Genomic DNA, 19,012 nt, shown 5'->3' on the forward strand with positions numbered 1-19,012 from the left:
CAGCTTAATCGTGTTACAGATATAGTTATATCCAACACACTTAACTCTAACGCGTCTAATCTACTTACCCTACCTTCTGCGGTGTAGTACATCTAACATGCCTAACCGAGATCTAACATCTGATCTAATTTAGTTAGCTCAAGATTGGAAAGCTTTCTACTGAATTGCTTTCCAATTGGGTTCTTCGGTTGTGAATTGTCTGTTATACAGTTTCCATTGTGGAGACGAGAGGTGCTTACGAGTAATTTATTGCTGTTGATCCTCTGTCGGTGGAAAGTTCTAATGAGAAATTTTGCACCGTAGAAGGGACGCACGTGAATTCTTTGTAGACACTTTTTCTTTTTTCTTCTTTTTTTTTTGTTTACGTCTGAAAAGATCACGAATCTTTGAAGTACTTGTAAGTATTTGATACGTTCGACGTTGTTTAATACATTCCAGTCAATATTTTTCATTTTGTGTGGGCTAGGTAAAATATTGTCAACTGTTTCCTCAGGAACTATTAAGAATGAGTTTTTTTTGTAATAGTTTTTATTATTTCATAAAGAAGAATAAACGTGATTGACGATCAGTATGTGTGCATTTATAATATTTTAAGAGGTATAAGATTAATTTAAAACAATAGATAATTTCTTTAACGTTTTATCGTTTATTAGGGTCTATAGTACGATACATGGGGCACCATGTTTTGAGTCCTCCCAGAGGATACGTGTCCCATTTTTTTAAATGAATTGCTACGTATATTTGTACTGCTCCGGCCAACTTTTTTAAAAACAGATAATGTTTCGTAAAAATATTTATACGGCAACGATATCTCCCATTTAAATCTAGACGAATACGTAAGAACTAGTTTGTTTCGTCGAATGTACAAAATCCTGTCCGTTTATTTGTAAGCGTTTGTCTGTTCCTTTGACGTTCTTATCATACTTTGGATATCTGGCATCATCAACTGGTAGCAAGTAGCTATCACTTGGTGTTTCGGGGGACGATATAAAAGAAAAGTAATGATCGTACCGGTAAATCGAACGATATCTTTCGTTATATTTCCTTAAACTAAAAAAAAATGAAAAAAAAACTTGAGTAGATTAACCAACCATTCAATATTCCAAAACTGTGAATACTATCTTACTCAAAAAAACGAAGAGTGTTTCGTGACCCACTCCGCATACAACGTGTAAAAAATGTATCGAGGAACCATTTTAAAAATCTTTATATATAAAGAAATAAAATAATTTAAACTTACAACGTCAATAAACTGACCCTCTGTTCTCCCCCCTCCCTCCATTCATTCATTTTTTCCCCCCAGAAAACATCCGTTACAAAATTCTATACCGAACACGCACGAAAGATAATACGAGGGACATTTTTGTCGCAAAGTGTACGAGACGGTTCAAAAGTACACATGATAATGTACGCCAAAAATAAGTGAGTCATAGAAAATATAACTGTTATCTCTGTCGCATACGTGCCAGTGTTCTTAACGTGTTTGATCGATAGAAATACGCAACGCATTGCGATACGATTTCGAGGGATGAAATTTAATCCGCGAGGAACGATTAGATACCATTTAACGTAATGTTCCCGTAAGGTCGTTCGATTCTGCGTACGAACAAACATCGAAATTCGTACGAACTGGCGAGTAATTATCGTCTCGCGTTACTTTCGTGTTATAACAAATCGGAGATAGGCTTCGATTAAAATTCTTTGAAAAAATTTAATCAACGTCTAAAGTCATTCAGAACCGTTAGGTGAGGATTGTAACGAACCGGCGTTTCTCGCGAGGTTCGCGTTTAACGATTAATTGTATCACAATTAATGCGCAACGTGGCACGGATTACGAACCAAGAAATGCTATTGCGTATTATATAGGGTAGTTCTAGCAATCGAGACGGACTGTAGGTACATACTAAAGACAAATGGGAACTAGAAGATTAATGTTAGTCACCTTGAACGGGGTATAGGAAAACGCATACGTGCATCACCGTACATGCATAACATTATAGGAACGGTAATGCTAATCGAGAAATCGCAACGCATCTCTAGTGTGGTGTACGCGAGCGTGAAGATATCTTCGCTTGTAATGAAAATATATTAATTCTAACAAATATCTCGCAAAACGTATATTTTTCGAAGCGTTTCTAACCGGAAATTTCACAAGGTGCTAAAAGTGTCGAATTACAATGGGAAAAAAAAACATAATTGACGTTTGCCGAACCAATTCGAAGTTACATTGTTCGCCGACACTCGAAACTCGAGTCTAGTCTCGTGATCCTAAAGCGTTCGAGAGCCGAGCAATACGAGAGTCTCGAGATCCCGCCCGAATCCACCCGAATTTTTCCGTTCTGTCCCGAGCCCGAGAGTCGGGCATCCCGCACACTACTGTGAATGAGAGCATCGCCCCGCGAGACAGGTTAAAGGACGTGAACAGTAGTATTTTCGCTATAGCGTGGTATTATATAAACGTGAACAGTTAACGTTTCTTGTCCTCCATGGGCGCACACGATCCACGCATGAACGCATACCACTACGTGTCGGCAAGTGCGCGCGCGAGTCTATAGTGAAAACGTAAACATGGCCGCGGAGAGCAGCGAAGGTTTGCCAATATCTCCGTCCGAGAAATCGTTGACAGGTAGCCTAGTGTCCGAGGAAAACGAGAAAACTGTATCGCGATCGCCGTCGACTTACTCGATACGGGAAGACAAGTGGCCGGATCTGGTTGTTTCGAGGCCTAGAAAACTGGACGCCTGGTGGTTGCCGAGACGTGAGTACATAGCGCGATAGGTGCATGCTTTCGATCTGTTTTCGGCGCGTGATTCAAACGCTCCGGAGCGTTGAGCCGCTACGTGTTCCGATATCTTGCTCGTGCACGAAACGTATCGGCGCGTATATGTCGATTTTTGTTTCTTCTATCGAGAAACGCCTACTTATTAGTTAATACGCGGGCCACGTCATCAATGGCAGTATTATGCGTGCACAGCGACACCGGGTTGTTTACACCTCCGTTATAAAAGATTACTACGCGTTTGGTATTGTCCTGTTCGAATTGTGAAACGAACCGGCGATAAACAGTCGCGGATTTCGGTGAATTAACCTCGTTTGCGTGCTTAAACGCGTAATTGTTTTGAAAGAACGACGCGATCATTGACGGTCGTTTAAGAGAAATGATAGAACTCGAAGTAACGCGAGACAGTTTTATTTGTATAGACAAACTTAAATCGAACGAATCTGATTATGCAGTTAGAGTACATTAAATCGAAGGAACGTAAAACAGGTCCGGGTTAGGTATATATCTGCAGATTATACTTTAACGAATAAACGAGATTTATTTTGGATCGGATATGAGATTGTAGTTTTGTAAATCTAAATATAGAATAAAGTATTAATTACGTAACAAAATCGTAGTAAATATATACAATCCATTCTAATTTCCGCTATGTTTACACGTATACGGTATCGTTTGTCCTTGATCCACCTTAATGTCTTCTCTACTTCCATTGGTAAACAGATGTCTCGAAGATTATTTCGGGAGGAGAGAAATTATAAACAGCTACTTTTTTCAAGACTACTTTTCCTTTTTCGAGTTTCAAGCTCATCGATTATGGTCCTTAATAGGACATATTTTTTACTACCGTATAGTTGACAATGTCATTTAAACGTCAAGGTATTACGCGCATCATCTCGGTTTCTTCTAACCTATAGCGGTATGACGATAAAAATATCATTATCATAATAATCTCGAGAAGAAGCAGCCGTTGATAATATATTTAAGTCGTCGAAAGTAACGGAGATATTTATAACAGCGGTCGAAAATAAATGGGGACACCCTGTGTATAGACGTTTCACGCTATCGCGTTCTACGTTGCCGACTTCGTCGGATCGCCGTCAGATGGCAGCACCTACCGGTCGCTGCTTCTTGCACGTATATTGATTATCGTAGATGGAGGTAAGGTCGGCGGGAGAATCAATATTACTTTTCGCCGGCGAGCTCGCCATTTTCGTGGTGAAATTTTTCGTGAACGAACGGCGCATGAAATACGTGGGTTTCGAACGACAGTGGACGAACATCAACGATGCCACGTTATTAAAACACACGGCCAGTGAAACGTTCGGGGCTACGATGTAGCATCTCAGCCGTGCGCGAGCGATCGTTTTTTTCTGCTTACGCAAAGGTTTCTTTTTCTCGCTTCTACCGCAGTATCTATATTTAAATTTCTCCGTACTCCAATGAACGTGACAACGAATCGCCAACATCTGCATCGAAGACGTTGAATCTATCGTAATACGAGTACCGTCTGATAGTGTTTGAACGTAAACAGAGCTCTACGAGTGAACGACAAATAAAAAAAAAAAAGAGAGAGAGATCCACTGTATACAATAGCAGAACTTATTCATCGGACATATCATTCAATCAGCTGATCAGAAAATCGTTGAGACCAAAGTTGGCGTCGTATTCACCAGACGTACCCTGGTCGATAGACAAGAGGTATTCCGTTGAGGACCAGACCCATGGGAGTAGGAAGGATCAATTCTTAATCGAAGAATGTGAATCGTTCTTTGAAAGAGATCAAGCGTCATTTGTAACATTGCTACACGACTGGACAGAACGTTCGTCGAAGTGATCGATAGCAAAACGCGAGCTTGGTAACCCGGGATTGGGAAGATCAGTTTGGGAGCGAGCTGAAGGGATCTTATTACCACGTACGGTCTTCTATGCGGCAGGAATCACAAAACGGTCTGAAGATCAGACCGCCGTGTGACCTAGGTGGTGTACATCACGGTGGTGTACATCACGGTGGTGTGCATCACTGCGGGGTCATGTTCGAAGAAGACATGGCCGGCGCCCAGGATACCATATACCTGTGCAATTTCCGGGTATCGGTCGACGGCGAATGGCTGTGCCTGAAAGAGCTTCAGGATGTCGAGTTCTCGTTGCAAGACTCGATGCAGCGGTCACCGTCACCGCCCCTAGCTCTCAGCGGTATAAATCATCCTCATCATCACCATCATCACAACCACCACCACCTACGTCAGCAACAGCTTCCCGACGAGCGAGAGCTTCGCGATATAATGCCGCCAAGTCCACCGCCATTGCAGCACGTCTCCAGCTTGTGTCTGTACTCGATGTTCTTGCACTAAATCGCTTCATCTTACTTTCATCGGTGTCGTTACCCAGGACTATCGGCCGTTGGATGCTTTCGATCATCGATCTATCCGCGGTCTATTCGGACCTGTCTTTCATCCCGATCGTAACGTACCCGATGTCTAATCGAGTTCGTGTTTCGTTGTTTTCACTTGCCTTCGACCCTAACGTTAATCGAGTCTACCGATTGCCAGTCCACGAGAAGAGGACAATGTTTGAGTTACGCGGCATTTTAGACCGAGCTAGTGTGTCGAGATCCGAGATGGAGACTCTATCGAATGTCGAATGTTCGTATGCAACGTATGAACGGTTCATGTACTGCTTGGGGAGGATTATAGTGAGGTATTCGAGGCATGTTCAAGTGGGTATACGAAGTGCCACCTTCCATTGACGCACCAAAGCCCTTAATGCACCAGTCTTTGACAATAATACACAGGCAGTCCTGATTATTTCGTTCCCGACACTGCACTATCATCTTAGTGTTACCGTGACCTGATTGTATTGTTCACTGTACACCATTCAGTATACCATTTGTTGTCCACGGTTGGCTGTGTCCGAGGGTATCGAAATCACGATCCTTGGGTTCGTTTTCGAGATCGTTGTCGCTGGATGTTCAGGTTAAAATGGTGTCGTTTGATTCTTCTTAACGAGAGCTCTCCAAAAATGTACAGTAAACGCGACACACTCGTTGGGTCCATAATGCTACAAATTTTAACGTTGTTCTCCGTTCCAGTTTCATCAGGGGCTTTACAACTAATTCGCGATAATAGGTCATCCCATAAGTAATCCAACTTTTTCTCAACAAACGGTAATCGATGTCCGATCGAATGACTTTCAGTCAACGATTAAACAAAGATTTCTTCTGTTTTCCAGCGTTTCGTTTCATCTTTCTACCAGTTTCTCTGATTACTCGCTACAAAATTCTAATCACTTGTTATGAAAAATTCGTCGGGTACACTTTGAACGTCAGGTGTTGTTACTCTATCGAAAGAATTTTCGAAGCTTCCGAGAAGATTGTAATCCGACGAGCTAGAGCCCGGTGACTATGATGGATGACCTATAATTCCCCATTCTCGCAATTTTTCCAACATTTCCTACGCGAGCGTTCCCATTGTCCCGTTGAATGGAAATAATACGTTGCGTGATCGAAGCTCGTTGTTTCTCTTTTAATGTCGACTTCGAGCTGTCCAATTCCTCACAATAGAACTCTTTAGTTATCGTCTGATCGCTACAGTACAGCGTAAATTATGGCTTCTATGTTCGATCGAACAGACAAGGAATCTTTGTGCGTGTGCAATCTTCAGCATTGTGACACCGACTTCGAGATTAAACATTGCCATCGGTGTTCGGTACTGTTACATAACATTTACTCATTCTCCCCTGTCGCAAGTCGATGGAACAAACGTCTCATTCGTCAGCTAAGAAGAAGGAATTTAATCACACTTATCCTGTGCTGACGATCGACTGTAGACATTTTCCTTTCGACATTTTTTTGAACGATGTTGGATCGTAGTCGAGTTTAGGCTTCGAGACGATCGTTCGGTCGTCACAGTTAGGTTTTACCCGACATCAGCTCGCAAAATGTCTCTATCCAACCCCATATGCCTCTTGGTACGAGGTTCCTCTTCAAATATCCAGTTTCCCGTAATCGAGCCATCCGTGAACTGGCTTACGCTAACGATATCACCTGCCGTATGTTTTTTCGCCGCTACAGTTTGCATGATTACTTGTTTTTCAATTTATACTGCGCAAAATGCCGAATGTGCTCTTTCGTTTTCAATTTCGCGAGCCAACGTTTTCGATACCGGTCAAAGCCTGCCGTCACATTGTTCAAAAGTTTCTGTTTGCAACAGTTTACCAAACGAATGGGCGTTCGTCCAGTTTTGTAGCCTCGTTGTACAATCCTCGAAGGAACCGCATTATTTATGGGATGACCTCATACTAATGGGGGAGATCCAGAAATAGATACACCTCGTTTTGACGATTTGTACGAAACCGTGGTTCTAACGTAAAATCGTCACTTTGGGCGATCGTTGTTCAACCGATGAAACGTTTCTAATTTATTTGATTAAAATTTTGTACGATCGACGATCACTAGAATTAATTCTCCCTCCCCGTAGACACCTCGATTATCCGATGTTCCGGATTCTTTTTGCATTTTGTTATGGACACCGAATCGATGTATCATTCCGGAATTTCTTTACGTACGAAACGATTGGATTTAACTTTTGGATCGTCTTTGCACTTTCTCAGCACTGTCTTTCATTTCTTTTCTTTTCTTCTTTTTTCTTTTTTTCTTTTTGAACGATTTTACGTTGCGCTTTCGTCGATATTCGCATTCATAAACTCATCTCCATACTGCCGGGAAGACTGACGTGTTCGATAATACTTCGATAAGAAGGACACGAATTGTCGTAAACCGATTGCTCGACATACGAAGACAATTGTATATCTTGGTGTTCCAACTGGCCCAAGAACCTGTTGTTTTTCCAGCACGAGATCCGGTCATCATCGAAAGAAGTAATCTCGTTAATATTTCAAAGCTGATCGTGAAGGAGCTGATCGAAACCTCATTGAAATATGGTCGAATGCTGGACTCCGATCACATGCCGTTGCAACATTTTTTCATCGTCCTCGAACACGTGCTCAGGCACGGTCTGCGCCCAAAGAAGGTAAATTACACCTTCGAAGAGCACCGATGATTTAATTACGTAAACGAAAACGGCACTAACTGCCTTCGATTTCAGGGTCTCCTTGGACCCAAGAAGGAACTCTGGGATATACTTCAGCTCGTTGAGAAATATTGCTCCGAAGCGCAGGACATTACGTCCAGTATTCGTGACCTACCCACTGTTAGGTATAACTATACTATACTTTTGCCTGTAGTTAGCTAAATGTTGACGCATGGGACTCGAATCGATTTTGACATTGTAAAATAATGAAATTAATATTTAGATTTCGGTTACGATTACGTGGGAACGATCGGTGCAGCCTAAAAATTAGAATTAAAAATTCTAGTTTTCCATCCGATTTTATTACAGTTTTATTCGTGAGTTTTATCTTGACGAATTTCATGGATCTCAAGCTCGATGTGAATTTTAACGGAAACGTACAATAGTTCGGAGCGCAATAAAATTACTTGGAAACGAACCTGTAGTTGTTACTACAGGTGGGATAAAATGAATTGACCGATCAAGGCCACTCCCCCCACCGCGAATCAGGTCAAGCGCAACTTTCACTTTCGTTTGGTGTCTGATTCGCTGGAGGAGACGAGATACGGAGCGGTGGGCGTAGCCAAACAGTACGGTGGGGCTTTTCGATCACCTTGACCGATTGATTTTGTTCACTCTACGATTGACCCGGTATCGGTGGAAGGGCTTCGTCCGTTTGTCATTGACTCGTTCGTGGACAAAGATTAATTATCGAGATTGCATCGTACTAAATAAGAAGAAACCAAATCCGATAAGAAGAAACCAAATAGAGAATTGTAACAATTCTTGTTCTCGTTAGACTGTATTTCCTGTGAAAAGAAACCGAATCGAGAATTGTAACAATTCTTGTTCTCGTTAAACTGTATTTCCGTGAAAATTCACGCAAATTCTGAGATCCAAGAATATCGTCGAGTAGTAACGTTTATCGTTTATCGTTTATCGTTTGCGGTGCGAGAATCATCGGTTCGCGATACCGAACTTTTGCCCTTGAAATCATCCCATTGGCTACGATGAATCGAACGCGTGTGTCCTTTGGATTTTCGAAACGCGTTCGATCCAAACGATGCACGGTTGACCGCGTTGAAATTTTCCAGGACCGCTATGGGTAGGGCGCGAGCGTGGTTGCGTATGGCGTTGATGCAAAAAAGATTAGCGGATTACTTAAAAGTTCTGATCGATCACAAGGAAGACATACTGTCCGAGTATTTCGAACCGGATGCTCTGATGATGAGCGAAGAGGCAATCGTCATAATGGGCTTGTTGGTGGGTCTGAACGTGATCGATTGCAACTTTTGCGTGAAGGTCAGTAAATTCATTGGTGAAACCTGGCCTCACCGTGACGAGATCACGTGCCATCGAGTAGAGACGACCACGAGGGGAGGGAAACACTGATTCGCGAAACTTTTACGACAGGAAGAAGACCTCGACTGCCAACAGGGCGTGATCGACTTTTCGTTGTACTTGCGTAACAGCAATCACATACCTGGTGAATCCCCGGACGACGAGGTGGAGAACGATAACATGACCACGGTACTCGATCAGAAGAACTACATCGAAGAATTGAACCGGCATCTAAAGTAACGCCATGTTAATTTGTCTAATCGCGGTACTCGAGGCTTGGAACGACGAACGACGAACGATGATATTTCTCGTCTCGATTTCAGCGCGACCGTGACTAACCTTCAAAGCAAAGTGGAATCCCTGACAACGACGAACGCTCTGATGAAGGAGGATCTCTCGATCGCTAAAAATAATATACTATCGCTGCACGAGGAGAACAGACAATTGAAGAAAGAGCTGGGCATTGAGATCAAAGACACGAACGAGGTACGAATTTCGTTTCTTGTGCGTTTCGTTGCCCGGTGGAGGAAAATGTGTACGTGGACGTTGAACGACGGTACATTTTTTCGTTCCAGAACGGGAAACCGCCGATTAAAATCAGTGAAACGACCGCGGAGATCGAGGAGTTGAGAAGTAGACTGGAGACCGAGAAGAAAGTGCGACAGGATGTCGAGAAGGAGTTAGAGTTACAGGTGGAGGGACATTGTTGTTTTTTTTTTTTTACTTAAGTAAACGCGCTCGGTCCTCGTTAACACGAATGGTTTGATCAAATTAATTTTCTTCGTACAGATCAGTATGAAATCGGAAATGGAAGTGGCTATGAAACTGCTGGAGAAAGATATACACGAGAAACAGGACACGATCATATCGTTGCGGCGACAGCTCGACGAGATCAAATTAATTAACTTGGAAATGTACAAAAAGCTACAGGTGACGATCGATACTCCATTTCGTACGTAATTCGAACCGCGGTATGCTTCATAATGTCGGGAGCGTAGCTCCGTGAAAAATGTTCAGTGACCCGAACGATGATTCACCACGCTCGTTGAGCGTGCAATTCGTAACAACCCTGATAGACGATCAATTACGAGGCATACCCTCGTTGCGATTACGGATATCTTACCGCACAATGTTAATTCGTATTTTGTTATTGTTGCATGCCAAAGAAATGATTTCACTAGGTAATTCCTTTCTTCTTTGTTTTAATTTCATCAGTTTTACAGATTTTTAGCGTACCTTGATTCCGCTTAGATTATTTATTATCCCTTAGAGATTTCTTCCGCCGGTAGGGGGCTCGTTAGGTGTTTGCGTATTCGTTGTTTTTCGACGTGTTTCCATTATAGGAGTGTGAGCACGAATTAACGCAGAAAGGCGAGATGGTGAGCCGGCTTCACGCGAAGACGAACCAAATTGGTAAGATCCTGCATAACCTCGAGAAGTACAATCACCTGATGAAGGAAGGGGACAATATTCGTAGCCCTACTACGCCGAGTAGTGTCTCTAAATCGATTCTTAATAGAACTAGCCCGACATCGCCGCGTGGTTGCCTGTCGGCGGACAATGTTCACGGCAGTGATCACCAGCAACATTTTTCTAACGCTAAACAACAGTCCACTAGTAGCCAACAAAAATTCGCTAATAAACAGTCACCCGCTAATACACACCAACGATCCAATAACGGTCAACGACAGCAATCCTTCAATAATCAACAAGATTCTCCCAATAACAACGGACAAAAGAAGTCTGATAGTCAGCAACAAGACTCTGACGATAAGAAATCACCAAATTCTGACGACACACCGGATCAGAGTAAATGCAACGGCGAGATCTCCGCGGAGGTCACGGCGACCGAGGAACAATCGGATTTATAAAATGGTTTCGCCTTTCGAGAATGGTTTTTATATTATACAACTCGAGATTTCGTTTAATATCTTGAATAAACTGACAGCGTGCGAAAAGCAAGAATTTCTTTTATACGCGGTGTGTTTCTGAAATGTCCAATGATATTTTGAAAAATCTCAACGCGAGCACGGTTACGTCGTGCGGTACGTAGATCTAGCGCGAGTTGACGATTGTGTATATAATTTGTAAAATATCACTTTACTTTGTTTTCTTTTTTCTTTCTTTCCTTTTTTTTCTTTTTTCTATTATCAACGTTGAACTTTGACGGTGGAGGATTTAACTTGTTGTCGATTTCACTTCGAATGTTTGACAAGTTTCGTTTCTCAGTCGCGTACGAGCGATGAAAATGATTAAAGTTAGTAGGTGTAACGATATAGCCTAAAACGTTCGAGGAATAGATCTCAGAATAAATTTTCAAGTGTTGTTGGACTGCCCGGAAGCATTATGTATCCACTTGACACTAAACAAGTATATCAAATTACTACTTAGTACTCGCACGGAACAGAACTTTATATATCTGAAACGCATAGGAGATTAATGGAAATTAATTGAAGTACTTGAGAGTTAATTGTCCGATAAATCGTGCATCGGTAAGCTTTTAATAAAGTGTCTATCAAGGTGTGATTCGATCGAGTGATTCACTCTATATAATTAGCTGTGCTCTGTTACTGCATAATTGCGCTGTTAACGAAATTGCTATTATATACGCAGAACTATTGAAGACAATAATGTCGGTAGAGGTTTTTATTGTACTATGCTGTTCATAAATTTCAATTGCCGTGTGGTTTTATCTTCCATTATGTTTCGATTACGTTCACGATCCCGTATAGAGTGTTTTCGGTGCTCCATACGAGTAAACCGTGGAGGGATCAGTGTTGTACTCGAAAGTGAAAATATTAGTTGTCCTGTCGTACTCGCAACGATCATTCTCTATTGCAGGATTTATTGTTGAATATTGCCACGTTACGAGAGTAAATAAATTCGTTTGTACGTATTGCAGTTTCCCTTGACGCATCCATGACAAATGCAAGAGAAGAACGATGCTTGTTGACGGGTGATCAATATTCTTTCTGAAACCTTATCGACACGAGTTTCAATTGAAATCACGATCCAATCGATCGGGTAATCAAGTTGCATGCTTTTTCGACTAATTTTACTACGGTGCAATTTTATTCTGTCGTTCTAATCCTTTTGGACGAGTATTTTACACACAACACTACTATACTATCACAGGCTGATATGCAATTGTAAACTGTACGTGTAAATCATATTTATAAACATTGTGCGATTTCAGGGCTATTGTTAGTCGAGACACGCAATAATCTTCTCTGCTTTTTACTGAAAAAGGATTTATTTCAGGAGTGTGAAGGCTCACTTAAGCATAAGACAGAACTGATCACTAAATTGGAGACAAAGATGCAATCGATGACCGAGGCCATCCAAAAAATGGATGAGAAGTATGTTTATTTGTCTTTCATTATTGTTAGTTACTTCGTAAGCACGACTGATTCATCGATCTTAGGTTGCATTCGAAGCGTTTGCTATCTTATTACTTGAATGTTACTTCAAGTCCTCGATTATCATCTCTCACATATCTATAGATATTTCATCTCACTCGCAACGTAACTACGAACTCGTAACATTGTTTCACGACTGTAAAGTTTTGTTAATGTGTGAAAAACTTTCGCGTGTACCTTCAGAATCATTGCATAGACGACAAAGGAATTTTGCTTGCCCCAAAAATGTTCGTTTCATTGAAATTTTGACATTTCGTAGAGAGATTCGATGCAATAGTTCTGAATTCTTCCAAAGAACGTGTTTCCTTACTTTTAATAATATTTCAAAAGTTACAAACATCGATCGTAAACGTAGTGCATTGTTCTCTAATATTATTCGACATTATTCGCATTTTACATATCGAATAGAAACGAAAAAATATAATATCGTTCAGACAATTTCTCTACAATCTGGCAATGTTCCAAAATATTGGAGTTTTTGGGGTCATCGAGGTTCTCGCAAAATCATCGCATCATCAATGTCCTTGATTCATCAAAGCCTTTCTCATCATTTTGATTTCATTGTGTCGTATTTGTGCCTCAAGGAAACAGTATAGCTACACAAATGGACAAAACTGATACCTTGAAAAATAATCCGCGTTAAACGTTCTAGCATTCACGTACAAATATAATCGTTACGATAAGGAATTATATATATATTTCTATAGCCGTCTTTTGAACAATTTTCGCGTCACGGTATCGGTGGAAACGATACACGCCCAACGACGGTTGTAGTTAGAGTTTATTTATTTTTTACTTAGGCGACGCGAATCGCGATCGGACTTAGCGTAGATTTAGCCGAGACACGCATTAGAAGCAAATCGATTTATCGTTAACGGGGATGTTGGCAAACCTTCACTCAACCGCTATTCGAATAATATATAATACGTATAAATATATATATATATATAAATATTAATGTTATAGAGATATTCACGTTTCTCGCAATAATTGGTAGATTTATACCTTGTCGAATGATTAATCGCTGGAATAATTATGTAATACCGATGCTAGCGAGCGCAAGACACGGGGATGTCAAGCTGTCGAAATCGATCAGGCTCTTACGCGAAAAATGTATTTTTCTTTTTTTTTTTCTCAATTTCTTTTTTTTTTTTTTATTTCCGTTTTGCTTAGACGCATCGATTGTATACGTCACTTACGTATAACAGGAACTGACTTGCGATCATTTCAACACCATTCATGGTCATTCTTCGAATTCCGTGTTTGCATTGGTTTCGAACCCACTTATTTTACGTATATCGGTCCTACGGTCCCAAAATCGTTTCTTGACATTCTTCATCGTTACGTGTACTACGCTTGCGCGTTTTTAAACGGGCACGACCGTTCATGTTCACCGAGAGACTTTATCGGAGTAAACGTGCCATACTGTCTTTACGAATATAAACTATGTGTAAGCATCGATCAATGGTCGTTATAACGCACCGATACACTACGTGTGCTTGTACCAACGCAGCGAAAATAAATTTATGACAGAAAATAGTTTGCATTTGATTACCCTCAGATCATCATCGTTCGGGCCCAGGGGTGAACAACCTTTCGCCAATGGAAGGGTCTACGTTTTTCATCGATTCGATTAGGAATTATCAGACGTATTTGGTTCATGCATTGAGTAAAGTTTTCTTTTCGAGTAAACGATTACATGTAGATCTATCCGACTTTGATTAATATCTGCAAAGAAAAATCGAGTACCAAATATATTCTAGGGAGAAGGAAAAATCATACTTGGGAGAAATTACGAGTTTTAGACAGTCTTTGCGAGCCTTACGATTATAGAATTTGGATTGATCCGTTAAAAAGAAGCGCAGTTGCACTTTGCAGATGCATCGTTGCACTTGTAGGAAAAGTAATGTACGAAGTTAAAGATTATTAAACGGTTCGAGTCTTTCCTTTAACTGTTTCTTCTATCGTCGAAAAATGACTTTTTCTTATTTTAATTAATCGAAGTATATGCTGATTGACAATTTATAATTTACAAACAACATAATTGATAAAATCTGCGAAAAGGCCGTAGGTTTCTCATCCCTGGTTTAGACCTAAGATGAACCTGTGCTCTTCGTTCGATCATTGTTTTTTCGAATTAAGGAAATTGTACGATCTAAATCTTTTCGTTTGTTTATAACTCCTATTACGAAACTAGATTGTAGAATTAGTAGAATTTCATTTCAAATGTAATTTAATTTAACATTTAGATTTAAATGTAAATCTAAATACAAGTCGATATCGAAGACGTTACTATTATTTTTGTTTCGGTTTCATTTCTCACGAAATATCGAGTCCGTGATAACAAACAAGGTAAGTTAAACTTTCGTAGCGGTAACGATCGGATCATAAATTCAAGGAAAAATAAACGAGCGAAGGGATCCAAGATCTTGCCGAATTTGCTCAAGGATTAGAACACAGAGCCATTAAAAAAACATTCCGTTCGTTTCTTCGGTTGGATAATGATATTCAGCCATGAATAATCATGGACAGACTTTCGACGAGATTTCGAACTAAGTTGCAGATCTTTGCTTTCGTAACTTCCTTCGGTTGTAAAGCTTAATATTTCTGCAAGCTCGAGTAGAAAAACTACACCGGAACGAATTACGTTCAAAACGTACGACTGCATCGATTACTATAATAATTTATCAACCGTTTCATACTTTTCGATGCGAAAATGGTTTAGACAGGCAAAGTTCTACGAAAGCTTCCTCCGTAACAAATTGACGAAGTCGTTTAACTTAAATCGTGAAATGATCGCAAGACAGTACTCTAAATAGATTTTCTTCGCGTAGAATTGGAGCAGGCAATAATAGTAGACAATTATATCTGATATTGTAACGATAAATCTTTTTCGATAACTAAAAAGCAAATTTAATTAAAATTTACCGTTGAAATATATTACGTAAATGCGGTACGTGGCGATAACTTGATAATTTTCAATAATTTAAAGTATCGTATTATAATGTACATTTGCATCTCGAAACGATAGGTACCTTCCTTGTCCATTTTTATTTTGGAGCATCGTTAATCAAGCTTTAACTGTTTCATCGCTTAATCATCGATTCACGAAGTCCAGTTAAATCTCATCTGTCGATCGACTATCGAAAACGAACCGGTGTCATCATTTCTCATTTTTTTTTTCACGAAATTTTTCGAGCACGTTGTGTCGCAACACAATCCGCGGACGAGAACGTTCGTGAAGCGTTTAGGTTCTCGAATTGTTTTTCACGAAATGTGAGAGAGCGGTCCTTGTTTGGCGGTTAAGCACCAGCGGTTTGACTTAATCAGGTGCAAGGAAATGGACGGCGTGAAATCCGAGACGGAGGAGAGGTTGAGGACGTTAAGGGCTGAATCGACGGCAAGGGAGGCGAAGTCGAACGGGGTTGAGAGGGAATTGCGAGTCGAACGTGAATGGAGGACCTCCTTGCAGGAAGCATCGATTTCCAACGCGGAGAAGATCTCTCAATTACACCAAGAGATTGATCAGTTGCGGCTGTTGTCCGAGGTACGTTGTTTTGTTAAATAATGTCCGTGCAAGGTGATTCCAAACTATAGTGGGGCCTCGATTTGTGCAACTTCGGTATCTGGAGTCTCGATACGTGCAACCTCGATATATACAAATTCTATGTATGCAACTTTGATATGCACAACCTCGATATATGGAACTTTTATGTATACAACCTCGATATATGCAACTTTGATGCATACAACTTCGATATATGCAATTTTGATATATACAACTTCGATATATGCAACTTTGATAAATACAACTTCGATATATGAAACTTTGATGCATACAACTTCGATATATGCAACTTTGATGTATACAATTTCGATATATGCAACTTTGATGCATACAACTTTGATATATACAATTTCGATATATGCAACTTCGGTATGTGAAATTTCGATATGTGCAACCTCGATATGCACAATTTTGATACGTGCAACCACGATATATGCAACTTCGATGTATGCAACCTCGATATCCTTGAAAATATAAACCACGAACAATTAAAAAAAGGCATTCCTTGGACGGACTCCCATGAATACAATGTACTTTCTACGAAACCGTTTTTTGGTACTCACCCTGTACATAATTTTCCTCTTATCACGAGAACAAATTGTAGCCACACGCGAGTTCAAAGACCCAATTCTTTCGTTACATAAAAATAAACGTTCGTTACGCACAATCGAATACCTTTGAGTAGTAACGTGGACAATGGTAGAATTATTTTTTAATTTCAAGTCACTTCCGAAGTAATATTCAAACAATTTCGTTCGAATAATGGCCACGTACCAGGGAACGATACTTCGTATTCTGGTCACGTAGCGTAGAAGTTTGTTCGTAATAACAGTGGCAATCGATGAAACAGTATGGGTGAATCAATTACAAGGAATTTTCTACCGAGTTCGATTTCGAGCACTTTCGCGTATAAAGACACGAATTCGTTCTTTTTTTTCCCCCCACCGTCCCTTTCCCACGGATAGGATCTCCATCTTGAAAGCGAACGGAACGCTCTGAAACTCCGATCACCCATTTTCCCCCGTCACCTGGTCGAAACGCGTGTAATTATCGATAATTACCCAAAGACTCGACGAATCAAGTTCCCCGTTTTCGCCAATTAGGATTCTCGCGTATCGTCGTCGTCGTCGTCGACACGACGAATCGATTTCCCAAACAGATACTCGGTAGACGTCCTTTTCAGACACTCTCTCATCCCACCGTTCATCCTTCCCCCCCTCGCTACTCTTCAGACACCGTCAATCTTTCGAAAGCGACGCGACTTGGAAAATCGAATCCCCCGCGCTAATTGCCGGTGCATCTCGATTCGCAATCGTATTGTCTACCCGGTCTAAGAGTCCCTCCCTGCCGCCCCGATAACAACTAGTATCGAAGTACAAACGGAAGAACGTAGTTCTAGGCAAGTTTCCAGACGTTGAACATGTAATTCCCAACCTGGTCCGTCCGGGTGTTCTAGAAATACCTGGCGCTGCAAGAGGACTACTACGCACTGAAGGATATCTGTAGAGAGCAGGATCAAACTCTGGAGGAACTTGGTAGACAATTGAGCACGGCCAAATTGGCGGCCGTCGAATTACGCGAGGCCGCTGACAACGCTCAACAGCAGCAGCAGCAGCAGCAGCAGCAGCAGCAGCAGCACCAGCACCAGCACCACCACCACGACCAGCAGCAAGAGGGTGCGGCGACCTGGGCAAACGATCGCCTGGTCACCCATTGCAAGAGCTGCAATCGTGAGTTCAACATCACTCGTCGTAAGGTAATCAAACTTTTTAATTGCCCCCACGCCTTCTGCCTCGGATCCCGGCCGTCTCTTTCTCTCGAGCCCCCTCTAACCGCGCACCCCCAATCGTGCACTCTTCTCGTCCTCGCTTCTCACTCGGTAGCTGGTGAGACTACGAAAGTCCGCCACGGCGCGCGCTTAATCGTTCAATTATCCTTGCCACCGTGGAAATTACTGGTTCCACGGTCCAGATTTCCCCTGTCCGGGTGTCCGGATCGGCCATAGGGCAACCTGGTGCGCCCCGAAAACGATGCTGACGGGCGTCGAGAGGTTTTATCGGGGCGCCGGGCACCGCCTACCCTTCGACCTCGGTTCTACACGCCGTGATCGAAATCGCGTGCACCGCTGAGAACTTTGATGCACGACAGTTCTGTTATTAGAGATAACGCGGTGTATCGTTGTTAGAGCTTGCAATTACAAGCGGCTCGGCTTCTCGTTTGTTCGCGTTTCCTTCTTGGCGTATCTCGCGATAATTGAAAAGATCCCGAACCTCCCCATCTTGAATGCCGGGGGAACGGGGAGGCCGATTAGATCTCGCCGATTTCATCGCGATCGAACGCGACGATATTCGGTGTTTTTGTAGCTCGTGGTGAATTTTGTGCCTCGGTTTCGGGGGCCAGATTCTTTTTTTAAATTGTACTTTGGTTCGCGATACCGAGCAATTGTTCGTGGAATGATCTCGAAGGGAGGATTTTAACAACGATTCCTCGATCTCGATTTACGAAAGTGGGAAATATCGGGTTGCACGGAAAGTCACTTCGTTTTCCAAAGTGGAGAATATGTGATTTAGTAAAATGTTTGTACACTTTAAAAAAATTATGTTTCGTTTTCACCAAAAAAAAAAAAGCGAAATGACCGTATTTGTGTATTTTGTGTATTTTAAATTATGTATCGTAAATTTGTGTATTTTACATATGGTTACTAGATTATTCGAAAGTAGCTAATTTTAGACTTGCACTGTTCTTCGATTAAACTCTAATTCTTAATTAACGGATAACGTTTTTGTAACTTTATTCATTTTTTTTATTCTTAATTTGTACCCAATTAAGAACTTTT

The 19,012-nt window shown here is 41.3% G+C and overlaps 1 protein-coding gene across 7 annotated transcripts in view; it reads left to right on the forward strand.

Moving 5' to 3' along the window:
* The first annotated feature begins 2,082 nt into the window (after nucleotides 1-2,082).
* Nucleotides 2,083-19,012, forward strand: part of LOC143149031 (protein RUFY3) — a 30,400-nt gene continuing 13,470 nt past the window's right edge. For 2 of the 7 annotated variants that reach the window (XR_012992665.1, XM_076316012.1), the window contains exons 1-11: nucleotides 3,538-4,975; nucleotides 7,631-7,809; nucleotides 7,885-7,994; nucleotides 8,943-9,150; nucleotides 9,262-9,425; nucleotides 9,513-9,675; nucleotides 9,765-9,881; nucleotides 9,979-10,119; nucleotides 12,451-12,548; nucleotides 15,939-16,155; nucleotides 17,633-17,932. Coding sequence is in view for 5 of the 7 variants with exons in the window: in XM_076316012.1 (XP_076172127.1) it covers nucleotides 4,708-4,975; nucleotides 7,631-7,809; nucleotides 7,885-7,994; nucleotides 8,943-9,150; nucleotides 9,262-9,425; nucleotides 9,513-9,675; nucleotides 9,765-9,881; nucleotides 9,979-10,119; nucleotides 12,451-12,548; nucleotides 15,939-16,155; nucleotides 17,633-17,932 (1,965 nt within the window). In the remaining 2 variants the exon portion in view is untranslated. Of the gene's footprint in view, nucleotides 2,759-3,535; nucleotides 5,108-7,630; nucleotides 7,810-7,884; nucleotides 7,995-8,942; nucleotides 9,151-9,261; nucleotides 9,426-9,512; nucleotides 9,676-9,764; nucleotides 9,882-9,978; nucleotides 10,120-10,532; nucleotides 12,594-15,938; nucleotides 16,156-17,632; nucleotides 17,933-19,012 lie in introns of those variants that run through there. The other 5 variants (XM_076316011.1, XM_076316009.1, XM_076316010.1 and 2 more) reach the window with 5 other exon arrangements.

This window comes from Ptiloglossa arizonensis, chromosome 7 (assembly GCF_051014685.1).
Source record: "Ptiloglossa arizonensis isolate GNS036 chromosome 7, iyPtiAriz1_principal, whole genome shotgun sequence".
Classification (NCBI taxonomy): domain Eukaryota; kingdom Metazoa; phylum Arthropoda; class Insecta; order Hymenoptera; family Colletidae; genus Ptiloglossa; species Ptiloglossa arizonensis.